We start from the raw sequence: 19,555 nt of genomic DNA on the forward strand, positions 1-19,555 counted from the left end.
CCCAGAAAGTTCAGCAAAGAATATCCAGACTCTCCAGTGATTCACTGCAACTTTTTTTCTCTCGTCAGCCAACATTTAGAGAAAAGGAATTATCAGAACTTTTCTTTCACCGTTGCCCTCCTTGCGTGGAGCTTGCTAAGACACCCATATCGAAAACAAAATCGAAGTATCCAAGAGACGAGAAAGAAATTTGAAAAAAAAAAAAAAATACTCCATCTCCTCGCCCGAGTTTAAAAAAATATATAAAAGGCTCGCGCGATCGGGCGTGAAAATCGTAATGGCAATATGTTCGGGTACGCTTCCTTCCGCGTCCGACAAGATACTTCGACAATTCGAAAACACATACTAACGCGAGATAGACATTGATCTACGACGAATCTATCGACGATATTACCACGCCTTTGTATATATTTTATAAATAATGGTTAAGGTTTTTTTGAAAGTAAGCAAAAATATAGATGTATGTAAATATATATATATATACACATATAATATATATATATGTATATATATAAAGAATTTTTTGTTTCATATTCTTTTTACAATAATAATCGAGTCAATTTGTTGTGTACGTGGTGTTGTTGTTGTAGTTGTTGTCGATGCCGTTATATTGTTCCTTCTCCAATTTCTTTTTTTTTCTCTCCCATAATTAATGTATAATTATATAACGCACCCTACAATTTTAGTTGTATTTGCACAAGGGACGACGAAACGACACTTTTGCTCGAGCACTTGTCTTTCTCACAACTTTTATTCGATAAAGTTTGTTTTTTCCCCCGTTCTATTATCCCCTCGACTTCGCTCTCCCCCCCCCCCCCCCCCGCCCCGTTCTTCTCAATGAATTATTATTTAACAATTTGTATCATTTGAGATTGAAATTTTGCAAGGAAGCTCGATTTCCTCGTGCCGAATAATCGCGGATCCATTATTGTTGTCTGTCTCTCTCTCTCTCTCTCTCTCTTTCTGTCTTTCCTCCTCCCTCTTTCTCTTGTTTTCTCTCGCATTCGAGTGCACACGCACGCGTGCGCGCTCGCATATACACACACTCACGCACACAGACACAATGCATCATAATCTCGAAGTAGTGGCAGCTAAACGAACTTTTCATTTCTCCCTCTCCTCTCTCTTTCTCTTTCCTCCAGATTTGTCATCACGTCGTGAATAATGTCTCGCATTTATTTCGTTTGTTAAATATAGTTAAACTTTACCGTCGCACTCGACTCTCTTGTATCTTTATTTTTTGTTTTTCGTTTCGTTTTGTTTTTTTAATTATTTTTAGTCTTTATCGTCGAGTTTGTTTTTATTCATTTATTTCTTTTGTTTTTTTTTTGTTTTATTTCGTTTTTTCGTTTATTATCACATGAGCACCTCCCGGCTCGCACGAACGAGCCATAATATCGAGTTTAAAGGGCTCGGCATTGAAAGCCACGCATTCAACGTCACAGAAACGTCGTCTCTTTTCTCATTCGCACTGTTCTCACATTTTCTTCAGCTTTTTTTCTCATATTTCTTTTGCTCCCGTAGCTACAAAAATGCCACTTAACCGAGCTCCGAGCCAATTAGCTTTTTCTTTTTTTTGTCTTCCTCTGTTATTACCTCTTTAGACGGTGATTAAATTGAAAAATACAGCGGGAGATTTTTGCTCCATTTTTTTCCTTTTTTTTTCATGAAATATATTTCTCCTTTTATATTTTCCTTTCTCTCCCTCTACTCCTCGAGGGTGCTCGTTAACAATCAACGCACAAATCCCGTTCCAAGTCACACGTAGAGCGACAATCTCTGGCCTCTGAGAATTATTAATTGGAGAAAAACAAAACTCTTGTACCTAATGAAACGTCAATCGCGCATTTTTTAGCGTGTGTATTTTGTATTTGCCTTGTCAAGGGCCGGAATATGTCGCATCAATCAGTTCTATACGGCTATTGGGCCAACAGATTTAATCTGATTCCTCTCATTTTCTTCAATCCGTTTATCCTCCGTTTTGGTAGTTCTCATTATTGAATTCCCCGTTCATTTGGTATCTCAGACCAGGAAAAATTCACAAATTTCCTCGCCCCGTTGCACTGTTTCCATTTTTCTTTCAAGAGTTTCTTTATTGTGCAAAATTAGCATCGCGTTTGGTCGTTCGAACAACTGTTCCTCGATTTTCTTGTTTCTCGCGCGATTTCTTCCTCAAACCCTTGGACCGCTTTCAAAGGGTTTAAAGAGGAAATGCGGTCGAACCGAATGATACTTCTGAGCAATGAAATTCCGTCGAGTTCGTTCCTTCAGTTCTTTCAATTCGATAACGATCGGAGGAGCTGATACACTTTTACGGTTACCGACCGCTCTGTAACCGCAAAATTTCTCAGTCGACTGACCAACCGAATAATTTCAACGATGGAATAAAAAATGTAAAATTATCAAAATATTATGGGAACGAATTGCATAGTTTTCTTCCGAATTCGGAAGAGAGAAATCGTTGGATCGAAAGACCAAAGCGTGATGCGATAATCGCGTTCAGTTAATCGTAATCGTTAAGCTCATCATCGAGAGCTTCCATTATTTCATGGCTCAGAATCTACGAGATTCGTTACAATATTTCATTAAAATAGCGTATTACAAACGCTAATTCGTTACTTTTACAACAGCAGCAAATCGGGTGCTCGCCTTATGAATGAGACTCCCAATCGGATCAATGTAGTACGATCGAGTTATCAATTAGAGAAATAACAAAACAAAACAAAAAACATATAAACGTCGCCACAACACAAGCGTACACGTGCCTGGTAGAGTTTGGTACCAGCAACAAATTCATTACGTGACTTAATAGAATATTTTGTCACCCAATTGTACCAAACGACAGACAAATACACGTTGATGTGAAAGCACGTTGTCGACGTTGTTATATGTCTCGTACGTGAAGGAAAAACAAAAAGAAAAGAAAAATGAGGTGTTCCCCCCCCCCTCCCCCACCCACCCCCCGAGAGGTGAAATCCAGACGATCATTCAGTTTACAGATTTGCTCGATTTTGAAAATTTTCGTGCCCGCAGCATGCTTCACGGGCTACTCGACAATTACACCAAGTTTTCTCTCGCCAATCTCCGCCTTTCTCTCTTTCTCGTAACAATATATAATCCGACAATTAATCTTTGAAACGAATCATTTGCGACTTTACCGTTTGTCACTCCCATCATCATTCTCGCACACTATTTCTTCCTCTCTCTCTCTCTCTCTCTCTCGCACTCGGGCACGGGCGCTCTACGCCCGGCCGCGCACACGCGATATATATGCCTATTTATATATATGTATTTTTATATATATATATATATATTTATGGAATATATCCAACTAGATATTTATAAAAAGGAGAAACGTAGAACGAGTTTCGAAGAAAAATGACAAGAAACGAACAAGTAGAGATTATAAATGTGGAAGAATTACATATAAAAAAAAAAGAAGAAAAAAGATAAAGAAATTAGAAACACTATCGTTCGTCCTATCGATCCAAAATCACAGACAGTTATTCTATGTAACTCACTTGGCGTGTTCGTTCGGTCACGCGCGCACGCGAGCCTAAAGACTTACAAAGCCTTAATTTCATAATTGTTTTTTTTGTTTCTCTCGTTTATTTTACTTTTGTTAAATTGTTTGTTATTTTCGTTTGTTTTCTATCTCCTTTTCTCACTTGTTTCCTTAGTAAATTCTATACGTAGAAATAATAGCTCCTCTAGACATCGAGAAAATTCGTTGTACCGTTTGATATAACGAAGTGATGGCGATGGAGAATGATCCTTTATGCTTACGTATATGTGAGTGTGTGTTGTGTGTCGTGTGCACGCGCGCGCGTGTACTTATTTCGCGAGCTCACATTCGGCTATTCGTCTCGACGGTTTTCCACCGTGAAAAAATGTCTCTCGTGTGTTTACGCCACGAGAAAAAATGAATGAATTGGTCGGTGTTTCGCGTTTAGAAACGACGCGACACTCCAAACGTAAGAGCGCGCGCTCGCTCGATTATTCGCGACCGGCTCACTACCGCTCGTTTCTCTTCTTCCTTATACTTGAAAATAAGGAATAAAATCACACGCCAATCGGATCCCCTTCGTCCGACAGCAATAATTGTTCCAATTTATATTGGATGTTGATTCCTCATCTGGCTCATCGGTGATCTCCTAAACAGAGGACGGACTCACTGACGAAATTGTCGAGAGGCCCACGCTCGCCGCTCAAATATTTATAATTAAACGTAAACTTGTGGCTGGCACATGCTGCTGATGGATGATCAAACAATCGTACGCGTATTCGACACGAACTGAGCCTGATTCTGTCCCTGTATTCGGAGATGCTGAGCCTGTAGCTGGGCCAGCGCCGAAGGTGGAGCGAACGCCGGATACGCCAGGGTCGTATTCAAACTCTCGTTGTGCTCCTCTAATGAATTTTGAGCATAATGGAGCACCAAATGCTTCAGGGACTCGTGGATATTGTAAGGTTCGGCAAAACCGTAACCCCGCTCAGTCGCATATATTATACAGTGGTTCACCGTACCGTTGCACCTAAAACAACAAGATTTTACGAGTTATTCAAGAGGGGGACTATTTATCGCCGATTCGCGAGGATTTGTCGAATTTCTCTCGTACACAAAAGATGTTTCGTGCACAAAAATCAAGTTCTCCTGAAATTTATTGTTTTGCACAAAAGACACGAAAACATAGTTGCATTTACTATCGACAAAAAAACTCAAAAAGAAACGAGGAAACTCTGTGCATAAATACATGCAGCCTGGATCGACAGATTGCAAAATTCTCGACGCTTTTTTTCCGAATTTTTGAAATATTTTTTGATAAATTTATAGGAGAATTAATAAGTAGACTACTTACATGATAGAAAGAGCATATTGGCCTGTTCGAGAGCGCCTGACAAGAAAAGTGCCGTCGGATTGTCCAGCAAGAATTCTGTCAGCGTCGGATCGGGAGCCCTCAAGATAGAGCCACGTTTTCTCATCGGAATGAACTTCCAGATCGAGTTCTTGAAGATCAGTTAGAACGAGATCGCCGACAGTGGGATTTGGAAGCACGTTGTTCAACATGAGATTTATCTTAGTCTGATTAATCCCGTGTTTTCTCAGCCAACTGTTGAATTAGACGATAAAATGAATGATATAAATAAAATTGAGATGGTCGCGGTTGGATTGACGGCGGGTGTTTTAATGCGAACAAATACGTACTGCAAGTGCTTGTCTTTCTGTTTGACAATCTGCATAAGCTCGGGCTTCAGTTTGTGCATCTCTCGCTCGAGAGTTCTGTTGTAAGCGATCTGTTGACGGAGACTGTCGTCAAGTTGTTCCTTACTATCTTCGAGCGACTTTAATCGATTCTTCAGCAATTCGGCGTTATCGGTCAGACTGCGAGAAAGTATAATAACAATGAATAAAGAATGGTCGACGGTGCGGCTGGCTTTGTGCGCAACCAAGTGTGAGCCGCCCGAGCCAACAACGAGCTACAGAACGAAAGATAAGATAGCGGAGAGCACCCTGACTCTCCTCCTCTCATCTCTCCCCTACGATCCCGTATTTAATGTGTAATTTTCATTATTTTACACATACATGCAGCGTACATGCACGCGCACACTGACAATATCGTTTTAATTAACTTATCGTTTTAATAAGGCAAGTCGTACTCACGTCGATATCTCGTGAGGTTGTGCCTCTTTGTGATAAAGCTCTTGGAGCTTCATCTGGTCCTCAAACATTTTGATAGCCTCGGAAAAAGCTTCGAGCGCTTGTCGCTTAAGTTGAACCTCGTATGAAGTTCTACCATAAATTTCGGAGCATTCTTGCCACTGTCTCAACTTATCCGTCATTTCCTTGTCGAGCTCGACGTATTTTTTGAAAACGTTCGCCGTGTCAGTCGTACTCGCGATCTCGTCATCCTGCCACAGACGAATAAAAATAAATATATCGTATCAAAAGAAGAATACGTAAAAGATGAAAAACTACATTAGCAGCGGAGGGACTGATCGAGCTATCGGGCTTACCTGCTGGAATCGTGAGACCGGATAGAGCAATTTAATGTCGAGAATCGAATTGTAATGGTCGAGCGAGCAATTGCGATAATAATCGACGAGGTCGATGACAGAATGAAAGTCGTAAGGTTCGGAGAAACCGTATTTGCCGTTTCTGTGACAGATCTTTATGAGTTTGTTGGTGCCACCTTTCCGCAAAGTTAACGTGTATTCGCCACCTTTCGAAGAGGCGTTCCTGACGAGGAAAGTTCCATCGGGAGAATCGATCATCATTTCGTTAACATCGTCCCGCGTTATGTCGCCCCAGTACCATTCCGCTTCTTGCAGGGTTCGAGGCCTTTTTTTTTACCAAAATGAATAATTCAATTATCACACATTGAGGATTGTCGCAGAAAAATTTCAGCTATTCAATATAAAGTCACCAATTTCAAAATCCATTATGCAAACACATTTTTTCAAAAGCTATTAATCCTCACCTGTGCGGTTGTTCCTTGTTGCTATCCGGATTCATTTTGCGCTCGTTGGCGGTTAGCGCGTCCTCCTCCAGACTCGTAAAGTGATCAAGGACGGGAAATTGAGGCCTCGAAACTTTTCTCGGGGGTAGCTGGGGAGCGCTCGCAAATTCCGGCAGTCTCTCGTTCCAATTACCGTGGAGCAGGAGCAATTCCATTATGCGAATGTGAGCCTCCGTGTTGTGAACAACTTGACTAAATAATAGAAACAAAAGATTGTTCAAAAGACAAAATACACTTTCCATTTGAAAAATCTAGGTCGCAGAAGCGTGGCGCGCGCTACTGCCGATGTGTGTGCCTCTTGTGCCTGAATGTGCAATTAAAAGGAACCTTTTGATCCGATTGGCCCGTTTCTTACTTTTCTATGGAGAATGAACTGTGCCCACCGGGGAACGATAAAATTTTACTGGTTCAACGTCTCAACTTCGAAATTGTGCATTAGATCCCCCTCAAATGCAACAATATTTCCTCAATCGAGACGTGATAAAAAAGAATAATTTTATTCCGTTAAATAATGCGAAAATGAATAATTTCCATATACGCCTGCTTTTTAAATTGTACCTAGGAAGCACTTTTGGAATGGGCCGCGTAGTGGCACTGTAGACGCTGCGCACGGTCTCTACAGACGACAAAAAGAAAACTCACATAATTCTTTCCCAGGGAGGCCGGAGGAATATGTGGCACAGTACTTGAATGAGAATGGTCGGTGGTTCAGTGTAATCTCTTGCATGTTGCAATTGGCAAATTCGACAAAAGTGAGCCATTAAATAATACAGCGTGGATCTATGATGTTCCGGTAGTTCGGCCACCAATTGCGCGAGTCTTGCCGCGCACTGTTCGTCACCTCGGAGATCTATGAAAAAATAAATCGATTCATTGACAACCATTACGTTATTATCGGTCAGATTCAACACGAGTATCGCAAAATTTATGTTCCGTTATTATTAAAATACTTACTGGAAGCTTCTAAAAATCTATCGTACCACTGGACAGGAATCACGGGATCGGGTAATTCGCGTAGGAATTTTTTCAACGCACTTGCTATGCATTGAGGACTGTACGGAGTGAGATCAGCGTTGCAAACATCTGTCGAACAATCATTTCAAATTAATACACGCTACAACAATAATTCCCTTCTATTTTTTACTAATAAAACAGGAAAGTTCATAGCGTTCGGCTCAATTTTGAAGTAGCAACAAAGCACCGAGTGATTCCTCTGTGCCACGAGAGTAATAGCAAATTATTATTCTCTTCCTCTCGTCAAGTATACTCACCGTGATTAAGCTCCTCACGAAGCTCGATCGTTTGCTCGTTAGGTGGACTATTATGATAGACTTTGTACAGATCAAGAGTTACATCCATGTAAGCTCTTTCCTCCAACGCGCGGACGCAACGTTCGACGAGAAGTGGAGCTTTTCGCGTCGAGGTATCGAACTGGGAGCATAGAGCCAATCCAAAAACTGCAAAATAAATAAACGCTTTATATATATAACAAAACCGATGTCAGCGTACTTTGTAAAAGCGAATACAAAATATTCTACTAATAGAGCTGAAGGTATAGTGCGAGCACTCCGATGTTCCATCTTCACAAGTGCGATTTTCGTTTATCGTCGAAGCCATCAAAAAAAATGCAGTTGAGCGAGGGAAGGATAAGAAAATATCGGAGGATAAAGAATATAAATATTCTAATATCTCGTGGATGATTCCTTAGGAAATAAAAGCGAAGCGAGCCGGCCTATAAAAAGATGCTCTGTGTCAGTCAAAAAGATATGACCGAGTCTTGGCTGGCACTCAAAACTACTTTAATTACGCAAGCTCGGTCTCGCATCTGCGAGTTCTGTCCAGATGTCATTGATAACTCGGACTCGAATCGTTTTATTTCATGAGAATACCCAAGACACAAATACAATATAAATAAAACTCGATATTCTAAGAGAAAAATTGAAGAATATGAAACGAGTTTGCCGGACAGTGACTCCTGAAAAAGCTGCAACTTATTTTGGCCGATTGAGAAAGAAATGTATGGAGAAAAAAGAGCCTCAGGATGAAAATCTTGTCCCAGAAGAGTGGGTAAACCCAAGAAGAAAAAAAAACGAGGAGTGTCGAGAAGTTGCTGATCGTCGTTGGGATGCGATCGCAGCAACTAAAATACAACGAGTCCAATTGTTGGCCGTATGAATTACACCACTCAAACGCGAGCAGCACGATGAACAGATATATCTGCGAGTGAAGAAGCATCGGGAAATAAAAAATGAAAAAAAAAAAATACAAGGGAGATAGGGAGCGAAAAAAAATGTAATTTCTATAGACGGAGTACACAAGCGACACCCACGGGTCTTTCCAGGGTCACACAGCCATTCGACTGCACCATCATACGTTTCGCCTTCTCTTTCCTTTTGCTCTCGCTCATTCCCGAGTAAAATACTCGAGAAAGAAAGATATATCGAGGAAGAGAGATGGAGGGAAATAATTTACTCGAGCTACTCGGTGTCAGTGAATATATAGAATGTAAAATATATTCTGCAAGCGATGCTCCTGCACGAGATCGTTTAAAGTTTACATACGCATGTAACCGGGCCGTCTCTGCTTATTTTACTGTCTGAGAATCAAGAGTACACTTATAAACCGTATACGATACGCAGGCTTATAAAAATACAGGCGAAAAACAAAATTCATGACTCACCGACACTTCAAATTCCTATTATAATACATTTAGTGGAATATACTGGGACCCTATATTTCGTGTCAGTCACCTTGATTATGGGGAAACAAAGTTAATCAAAATCAACCAACTCTCCCCATCCTCTTCTGGAAAGCATACGTTACGCCAAAATGAACTGTAGGGAGCTTGAAACGGACGACAGTTTTATTAATGAGATTTATTCGGCTTTCCTCTGAATCTTTGTGTGGTATTGTACAGTTTTTTTAGGTAAATATTCACCAAATATGGTTTCATCGTGCATCGTTATCTTCGTTATTTAAAAAAGGAAGAGTACGATTGAATATTATTATCGCATACGAGGAACTTTTAATGTCAAAGAGAAGATTAAAGTCGTTTTCGAGCCCTTTGGAGGTTTTACGTTCGGGAAAATACATAACAGGGGTCCAGAATTAACCTAATTTCCCAGCACACCCTTCACAACTTCATTTTTCATGGATAATACCGCGTTCCATCTCCACGGAAAAAAAAGAAACAAACAAAAAAGCCTCGGGATACTCAAAATGATGTGTAAAGTAATTTTGCATCGTTCGACTTGAATTTTAATGAGAGGAAAGGAGGAGGGACTGGGAAAAAATTAAGAGATAGAGGGTCTTTCCTGACAATCATATCGTAAATTAAATTACAAGAGTGTTACGAGAGGGGCAGGAGGTCGGACGTTTAATGGAGGTCGACGATGAACGGACCGTTTAATGGCAAAGTAGGTGGCGCTGTGGTAGAATATGAGGTTTGAGTGTCACAGAGACAAGCATAAAAGATGCAGTAATTGACGTTTCAACAAACACACGCGTATACAGGACGGTGAAAAACTAACGGACCAGGATTGCTTTAGAAAGTGAAGTTCAGATGACACAATGTTTGAAACGAGCATTTTGTGATACCAGAAAATCTACTTTCCTTTCGATCAAAACCTTTTTCAAGACGCGCATTTCTCGTAAAATATTGCATCGAACGAAAAAGTTTGTATGTTCGACGCAGCAAATTTCATGAAAAACAGGTCGCTGCTTTCCCCATCGGCAACACTTTTTCTATTGTCCTTTTGATATTTGAAAACGAGAAACTTTCGTCCCAACATGCTTACCGAGATGTGGGTTCACCAAGAATTAATAGCATTTGAACTCGTAGGCAGTAGATCGTAAAGAAGCTATAAAACAAGATCGACACCAGACTTGATCGCCAATTTATCCGCTGACTTTTCGACAATCACATTGACCAATCAAAGAAAATTCAATTAAAAACGACTCGTGTGAAAAAAACTGTATGTGAATCAATTGAAATTTCAGATTCATAAATTTTGCTTATTCAATCAATTGGACGGTTAAATTGAAAATTTAATAGAAACTTATACCGAACGGATGATAAAAATCAAGTTTCTTTACCCCTGGAATACCCCCTGGAAGCTCCCAGCTGTTGCTATCCAAAATTTCAAAGGTCCATTACCCACAGATAATGAAAAATATGAATTCGAATAAAAAATCAGTGCCACACTGAACCTAATAGAGAAATAAAAAGAAGAAGGTCCCACCATAAATTTCAGAGGATCCCCCCCCCCCCCCCGCCCCTCGTTCCCTTGGGATGGGTCACGGACAAATTCTTTGTCACTTGAGAAGATTTAAAAGCCTATAAAAATTTAACAGCAAAAACGTTTTTGTCAAGAACGTATTTTCCACAATGATCAGGTAGTGTCCATGACTTTTTTAACGCCCTGTATTATATTTAATGGTCATTGGTCTGGCGCCACTGGTGTGAATTAATGTTCGCGCTATGCGTCTTCTCCTTTTCGCCTTTTCTCCCTCCCTCTCTCGTTGTTGGCGATCACAAAATTTGTCCGTCAAGTTAAGTACAATGTTTAGCAGACTTATCAAGAACTCCGTCCGAATTAACCGGTGAAATTCAACGAGTTTGAGGAATGATATGTCTGACGAGTGTGAGATGAATATAAAATAGGAAAATAATGAATTTGATGAGTGGTACGTGATTTCGTAGGTGCCCAGACATAAAAGTAGCATGATGCAGAACGTACCCGACGTGAATCGATTGTGTCTCGTCTCCAGATCGGATGGTACACAAGCCGCAGGCAAGCCCGTAGCGGAGCACGTCCTGTGGGCGACCAACCCGCAATCTGTATGAAAAAAAAAAGTTAAATAAATATAATTCAAAAATTATAACGATAAATCGATCCAATCGCTGGTGAAGTCTTTCATCGGACATTTAAAAAACCCCGTGAGAGTTCTCATGCATCGTAAGAGCGCAAAAGGAAGAATTTAGACTATAAAACTGAAGAAACATTATGAAAAGTGAGGAAAGCGAATGAGAATAGCAAGTTGAGAGATTGGTTAACGCCTCGGTAAGTTTTTCGTTGGCCGACTCGCAGCGAACAAGGTGATTCGTACCTTGACAGAGAAATCCTTGGTGCAAGAGGCCCCTGAGATATTTGTGGCACTTGTCGCATCTTTCTAATACACTAAAACTGTGGGCCACGAGATTGTGCGAGTTGAGGACTGGCGGCGGCAACGGAGGGGCTGTATTGTTGGACGACGAGTTCGCGAGAATAGCAGCAGCAGCGCTGACCGTTGATGTTGAACCACCGCCGAGAGCACCGCTACTACCCGTCGGCAAATTCGTTATTTCACCCCCGATCACCGAGCTAAATGATTTAACGATTGAAGCATCGCTCCCCGGTAACGTTGGCGATGTCGAGGTCGACGAGGACGTCGACGGATGACACAGCTCCTCGATGCACACCAATATATTCTTCTGATGAAACTCATCCTTTATTCCCATATTCTGTTGAAACAAAAATCAAATTATTACATCAACGTCTCAACATCGAGGAGGTTTGACGATCATTCCCAGTTATACATCGCTCAATTCGATAAAGAAAAATTTGAAAATCCAGAAATCCTCGCTCTCAAAGATCGCTCAGTTCCCAAAAACCATGAACTCGACTAAAGTGACACTGAAAATAGAAAATTTTGCGAACTCAAAGGATTTTCTCAACTATCCTATCACCAGGGAGAGGAAATCTGTTAAACATGGGAATAAAAAATTAAAATTTTTATGGTAATTGAAATTTCGGCATTATCGTTATGAGTGTGAGAAAAACTTTCATGGCATCATCGTCAACGAATGAATTTTTATGGAACTAGAAAAATTGATGCTATTTGGATTCCTTTTTCTGTGAAAACTTCATTCTCAACGTTTGCTTCTGACTCGTAATTCGAAATTTGGGTGATTTAACTTAAGAAATTATTCAAGAATGACGAGACTGTAATTGCAATGGAATGCGAGGTATCGTACTCTCTGGAATATGGAAGCTTGAAAATCCTTCGAATTTTTGGAGCTGTACATTCGATGAATGCGTATGTGTGTGTGTGTGACAAGTCACAGTAACGAGACGAAACTCGAGGACTCGGATAAGTCAGATGAGAGAGAGAGAGAGAGGAGAGAAAAGCCTTCAAAATGAGCTGATCCCTGTGGAGGGGCGAGGAGGCAGGCGCGGGGAAGAGGGAGATCCTGTCGTCTTATCACGAGTGAGAAACGAGCGAGGGAGGAAAAGGAGTGTGCACACGAGGTTTGATACGAAAAAGAAGGGGCAAGGATAAACGAGAGACACAATTTACGAGTCGATTAGTATGGTAATCGAGATTTACGCCTGAAAACAGCCTTGGCGCGCTCCGTACGATTTTCGCGACGAAGACGGAGACACTCTTTCGGCTTTTTATGGTGTGTGCTATCGATGACTTGCCTCCGGAGGTTCACCGCTAAAAGACGTTCGACGCGAGAGGCTTGGGAAATTAAAAAGGAATAAATTGAATCATTGGAGCGGAGCGATATCACAGGAAAATGTGAAAACGTTGAAACGCGCGTTTCTAAAAAACTGTTTTAATTATTGGCAACTTTGCGAATAAATTGAGAGAGAAATTCGATGTAAATTCACCGTTTTATCGGAGCTGAGGACAAATTTTCTCAACCATTCTAATCTCCCACAGAGACAAACGTGGCTATAAACTCATTCAAAATACGGATTGAAATTCGTAGATAAAAAGTAAAAACATTTTGAATTTATTGTTAATGATAAAACGAATGAAATTTTAGTAGCAAGACGTGCAAATTTTTTAATCTTCATTTCTCTCCGAGGTACGCGTTAAAACTCACTGAAAAACTTGTAATCCCGACAACACTGACTGATTAGCGCTACGGATATAGAAAATCACGTAGTCGCCTTGGTGGCCAATGAGTAAAGTGTCGCTTTGCTGGCGCGACCTTTTTCTTTGTGTCGTCTGCATTCGCACGCTTACAACGAAACGTCAAATTCTCGTAAATTCCAAAATCAAGCATGATCTCGAGTCCACTCAGAGAATTTTTCCGCTCTGTGCGAAGGCACGTCGAAGTGAACGTGAGCCCGGGCCTCCGCAACGGAGTCGGGAACGAGCGCAATTTTTAGTGTTCCAACAATAATTCTATTTCCTTTATCCGCGTTTGGTTTCAAGGACTTTTCATCGTCGGAAGTTCGCCCAACATAATTCCGTGCAAGAATCGTTTTATGCTGAGAAAACTGAGTTCGTTCCTGGCCCCGTTGTGAGATTAACTTTCAATCGTTGGCTCAATTTCTGTCGTTTTCCACGAGACTTAAAATCGAGACTCGGCGTAGCAATTCTGCTTTCCGAAAAACTATCGATTCGCTCCGACCACGTGAAAGAAAAATGATTTTTTATCAGCGCCTACAAAAGATCGATCTTCTGCTGCTCGATACCATGACACTTGCCTGTCGAAGGGCTTGAAAAAATAATCAATTTTGAGTTACCAAATTGTTAAATAATAAAAAAAAATAATAATTAAAAACAAAGGGAGAGAACGAACCATGAGCTTCTCTCGATCCAAGTGAGGCAGATCGCTGCCCTTGATGTCCTTTGACTTGAATACATCTGCATAGCGATATAGGTTTAGGGCCGACATCCATTCGACCACATTCAGGGATGTCCACTCACTGACAGGCTGTAAAAGTGATAAGCAAGTGAGTCATTTGACAATATTCGATGTTATTGGAGTCACTTAATCGTAACAATTAATAAACGACGAGCATTGATAAGCGCTTTCAAGTGTGAAAATTAATAAAAGTGTGCAAACACTAACATTAAGGTCCAACAGTGAAATCAACATTTTAGATAAACAACGAAGCCATTAAGTTGCTATTGACACAGGACATGCAGCCACGATCGACGAACGTTCAGAAGAACAAACGTGCAAAAGAAAAAATAACGAAAGCACGAGACAGCAAACGCGGGGTGGGGGGAGATGAAACAAATAAATGAAAAAAGAAAAAACAAACAAAAAAGAAAACGTATGAAAGTTGAACGTGCAGGGGCCTACGTGTGACTGTGTATGAGAGAAGGAAAGAGAGACTCGAGTCGAAGGAAAGAGATATTTTTGGCGATAAACACTATTTTCGAGACGCGAATACAAATTCCAGAGAACGAGCAAGACTGGAGCATTCGGGTGTAATTCGGGAGGACCGTGTGTGCGTATAAACGAGGCAAATGCTTTATTCATTTCCAGGGGAGGGGACAAATCCAATAAATACAATCGAAGGAATTAAAATTGTAGACGGAAATTTTGGTCGTCGAAGCGATGCAGCAGTCGAAATCGGTTTTTCTCTCCTTCACTTTTTTCTTCCTCTTTCTTCGTCCCTCGCGCGTCGATCCAGGGATTAATGAAACGCGATGAAATTCGAAAAACCGAGGAATCTCAATAATTTTGAATAAAAAATGAAACTTTGATGGTTTTCTCGAGAGAAAACTGGCACTCTGGTGCGCCCAACACGGCCGGGATGTATCTCCATTACGTTGGAGCTAAACAGACAAGGACGCGTATGTGCTTTTTAAGTCGGTTTGTTCTCGAGGGCACCGCGTCTGCCGAAGAGAGACGTAAGCCAACCGCGGCCGTAACAGAGATTAGATATTGCGCTCGAAAGTGTACTGTGTGCTGTGTGAAGTTGAAACGAGGAAATGCGGAGACAAGGAGATCGGTTTAAGGAGAGTCGGCGATCGGTGGGGAAGGAGCTTAATCGAGGAACGGGAGCTCCGACCGGGACCCACCGATTCCTGTGGCTGTGGATGTTTACACCGAGCCCGGGAGAAACGTGACGGTTCAGGGAAAGCAAAAACAAAAGCGAGCATGCTGCAGATTTAATGAGAGGACATTCAAGGACTTTTTTATTCGAGACTGGGACAACCGAATATTTTGAGAATCAGTGATCAATGAAATTGTACGAAAATTACAGTCAAGTCGAATCTTCATATTTTTTACTACCTGGAATTTCGGTCTCAGAAACAACGAAAATTGTCCTACTCGAAAGCCAGCAGCATCAGCAGCCTGACCTCGCATCTCGCTTACAGCGAGACGCGCAAATTTTAATCAGTTTTCCTTTTCGTCGTCACTTCGTTCTCGAGTTTATTCATTTCGAGGTCAGCTCGAGTTTCGCTTGTCAGGAAGTTTGCGATAACTCGTCGGAGCTCGATGCATTTTCGGCTGGATGCGAGCGCGGAAATTATTAAGAGATTTTAGAAAAATTCTTTATCGCACTTCGACAAATTCTCTCGAATCGACAGTGAAGCTTTTGAATGATTCGATTGGAAGAACGTTCGGATTGAGAAAATTGAATCGCGGTAACGAAGACCCTGAACCTCGGTTCATTAAAAAAAAACTAAACTATATTTTCACGAAAACGTCAAATTTCTCCATTGAGAAAAGCTTCCAAACATTTTTTTTTTTTTTTTCAAAACTCAATACTCTGCTCGACGCAAAACCCACACAAATTGATTCTCTCGTCGATTCTTGCAACGTTAATTTTTCAGTCGTAACGCTCTCCGGCAGTTCGTACTCGAAGACCAATGAAACGAGCGCGCTCAGCGTGAAGGAGGAAGAGAAAAGAGGGACGGGTAAAGAGAAGCGAAAGAAAAAAAGTCGATCGAGAACGCATGATAGTTGAATAATCGGTCAGACGATAAGCTGGATGATCTATGACAGGCCGGTGAGCGTTGGCGAGTGGTAAGTGGTTGGAAATGGAAGTTTTATCGTTGGGTGTACGAGCGAGTTGTTGCTACAGCAGCAGCAGCACGAAGAACGTAGGGTCAGGTGCAGAATAGGCGAGAACTCGGCGCAAAGGGGGTTACTCGTTTGCAGTGGGCAAAATAGCGAGGCCCGAGTGAGTGAGAGAGAGAGAGACTCGACGTTAATTTAAAAAGCAAGCGAGCAAGCAAATAAATAAAAAAGTATTAATGATATTAAACGAATCCAGTGAGGCTGAGAATCTACGCAGCAAAATCTCAACAACTGTCATTGGTGCATATAAATATGTGTCTGTCCTTACGTGTGATATATAAATATAGTGAAAGGTTGTATAATAGGCGATGATGGGGAGCTCGCAGGCCACCCTGGACCACACGAGCGTGGAGCAATTGCAGCAGAGCCAGCCAGCCACCTTTCGCTCTGACTTTTTCGCCTATTCGTGCTCGCACGCGGAGAGCGAACCTCCCCAGCTCTCAATATCGTCAACGACTAAATAGCGCCTTATTTTATTGAATTTTTGTTTAAGGCCTTTGAAATAATGGCTCGAACGATTCACACTCGCGGGGCGCCGAAACATTAGATTTTCGAATTCACTTTGAGAGGGAGGAAGACGAAAAACTCTCACGAACCGATATTTCGCTGCGAATAACCTTGCACAATGAAGAAGCAAATTCGCGTGTCATGTTCCACGGCGCACGTATGGAGTTTGATTACACTGAAAATATTTGTCACGGAGGAGACGCGCGCGCGCGCGCTCCTCAATCTCTCTCTTTCTCTCTCGCGCAAACGAACAGACCTCGAGAGGCTGGCAAAACAGTTCAACGAACCTGCATATCGTTGCTCGCTTTGAAAAACCAATTTTTTTACGCCAATGACGCTCAAGCTTGCAACGTTCACTCCGACGCAATGAACGCATGAAAATGTTTGTAATTCTACAATTTTTCAGCCCGAGGGTCGAAAAACTGCCAACGGCAAATTCAAGAGGGACAAAAATTGGGGAATTTCAAATGTTTGGGTTCGAGTCCAACGAAATAAACGGAAAACAAACATTTGTAATTCAGCCATTTTTATTTCAAACGTAATTGGAGAATTACTGGAATTATTGGAGGGTTTTTTAGATCGCTCCGTTGGACTTCAACGTTGCAAACTTCAGCGTCATGCACCCTCCAGAGTCTCTAGATATCAAAATAAATGTGGAGTCTCGAAAAATCATTTATTTCCTTCTTCTCAACAATTTGGTAAGCCAGAATCCACGTGAGCCGAAATCGATTGTTTTTTTCGGTATTTCCGATCATGAAGCGCGTTTTTTAAATGAAAATCTCCAAGTTCATGGCTAGGAAGATCGTTGTTGAAGCATCGATATTAAAGTAATCCACTTTTTTTGCGCTAAATGGTAGTTTAAGGTCCCTGATGACAAGCACAGTTCAGGGGCCTCTTACGGGGCAAAGTTTTCAATTATTTCATTTACAATTTTGAGTTTTTAACACGGTACCCCACGGGAGAACAAAAAAAACTCACAGAACCCACGCGAAGAAAATTTATCACAGATTCCGTTCCTTTAAAAAAAACATTGCCTTACGGGGCTTTTGAGAAAGAAAAGATGAAAAAACTTGAGTTTTTGACGCGTCGAAAGCGGACGTCGGTCATGACGTTGGACTGCTGGTAACAGCTGATTGAACTTCGGGCGAAGTCGGGAGTCGCGGGAATTTCATCAAATTTATTTTTCAGACTGACTCGCGTGCTTTCATTCGCCTAGTAGCTCCGCTTTTATTTAATGAATTGACCACTCCTTTCTCTCGGTGTTATTACACCGATATAAACTTTCTTTCGCTAAATTTCATCTTTCATGATATTTTAAAAGCATTTTTACATTCTTGCGATGAAAATATTGTCAATTTAAAGTGTTTATTAATCTCATCAATAATTCAGACTCCAAATTAATCAACATAAAATAGTTGCAAACTTGACTAGTCATAAAACCGCTGAACTACTTTAGTAACTTCTGAGAAAAATCGCGACGCATCGGCTCCCGGAGGCTCGATCGAGGGCTCAAGGAAGTTGAGGCTGTACAGTCTTTTTTTTCACCCAAAAGTTATAACCTGTAACTTTCAAAAGTTAGGCCAGTTTACAGTTCGACAATGTTGCATACACTTTGAAGAAGAGTTGGGGAAAAAAAAAAGACGAAAAACGGGTGACAGCTCATTCGAAAACACGAACGGTGACGATCCTGGCCTCAAAAAACTGCACGCGAAATAGATTATTATTAATATAATCTCAGCAAATCTCCTAATAAATCTGACAAAAATTGACATTATTCAGCAAGCCTTGCTCATGTTGCCCAAAAAATTTCATATTTTTAGCATCATTTTTAACGTAGATATCACCGAATGTGTCTCGACTTCCAAAAGTTTACATGTTATTTGGCCGAAATAGTTATTGATTTTTCTCAGCAACGACGCTCCTAAACCGTCTGAAAATTTAACTGATTTTCATTTACACTTGACTCTATAAGATGCACCCCACTCTTTTTCTGCTTATAAATCCGGTCCTACGATGCTAAACTGACTTTATCCTGCACCATTTTCTTCGTTTTTTTATAACGAAAAGAATGATGTACGATAAAACTAATTTCAATTGAATTTATATATAAAAAAATGCTTCGATAATCAATCGATAATGTCGCTTGTTAGGACGGGAGCGTAGTTTGAAGTTTGCGTGGGGTGTGCTCACACCCCGGTCATGCGTTCTGGATGACGCTGAAGTTTGCAACGTTGGAGTCCAACGAAATGATCGAAAAAAATTCTCCAATAATTCCAGTAATTCTCCTATTTTGTTCCCTGCCAAATTTGCGATTCGTAGTTTTTCAAGGTGCACCAACGATTCGTGAAATAAAAAATTGGTGAATTACAAACGTTTTTTTCGTTCATTTCGTTGGACTCCAACGTTGGAAACTTCAGCGTCGTGCGTTCTGGGGTTAAATTGCGAAGAAGCTTCGAGCAGCTCGGGCGAATTAACGTTATTAACTGAAAAGCGTATTTGCGATGGGGGAGCAAAAGGGAATTGAAATGTTGACGAGATCATATAATAAAAGTGTGTTGGAGCGAGTTATCTCGGTGACCTCGTATTGAATATTAAAAGCGTAGCTACTGAGGCCGACGGGGCGGGCCGGGGCGGCGGCGCGACTGGTGTGTAACGCGTGTTTCCCGATCGACGTTCCATTTGTACTGGCGATTGTAAGGAACTCTTGAGC

General features: G+C 41.2%; 1 protein-coding gene across 3 annotated transcripts in view; it reads right to left on the reverse strand.

The window, feature by feature from the left end:
* Positions 1 to 2,987: 2,987 nt before the first annotated feature.
* Pi3K21B (phosphatidylinositol 3-kinase regulatory subunit alpha) overlaps positions 2,988 to 19,555 on the reverse strand; it is a 41,206-nt gene continuing 24,638 nt past the window's right edge. For all 3 annotated transcript variants that reach the window (XM_043425485.1, XM_043425486.1, XM_043425484.1), the window contains 12 exons: positions 14,098 to 14,232; positions 11,628 to 12,021; positions 11,258 to 11,356; positions 7,790 to 7,975; positions 7,473 to 7,601; positions 7,161 to 7,368; positions 6,480 to 6,710; positions 6,016 to 6,340; positions 5,663 to 5,910; positions 5,207 to 5,383; positions 4,860 to 5,111; positions 2,988 to 4,535 (listed from right to left, as the gene is read on the reverse strand). In XM_043425485.1, coding sequence (XP_043281420.1) covers positions 4,265 to 4,535; positions 4,860 to 5,111; positions 5,207 to 5,383; positions 5,663 to 5,910; positions 6,016 to 6,340; positions 6,480 to 6,710; positions 7,161 to 7,368; positions 7,473 to 7,601; positions 7,790 to 7,975; positions 11,258 to 11,356; positions 11,628 to 12,021; positions 14,098 to 14,232 — 2,655 coding nt within the window. In that variant the 3' untranslated portion in view covers positions 2,988 to 4,264. The remainder of the gene's footprint in view (positions 4,536 to 4,859; positions 5,112 to 5,206; positions 5,384 to 5,662; positions 5,911 to 6,015; positions 6,341 to 6,479; positions 6,711 to 7,160; positions 7,369 to 7,472; positions 7,602 to 7,789; positions 7,976 to 11,257; positions 11,357 to 11,627; positions 12,022 to 14,097; positions 14,233 to 19,555) is intronic.

The sequence above is a fragment of the Venturia canescens genome, chromosome 8 (genome assembly GCF_019457755.1).
Source record: "Venturia canescens isolate UGA chromosome 8, ASM1945775v1, whole genome shotgun sequence".
Taxonomy (NCBI): Eukaryota; Metazoa; Arthropoda; class Insecta; order Hymenoptera; family Ichneumonidae; genus Venturia; species Venturia canescens.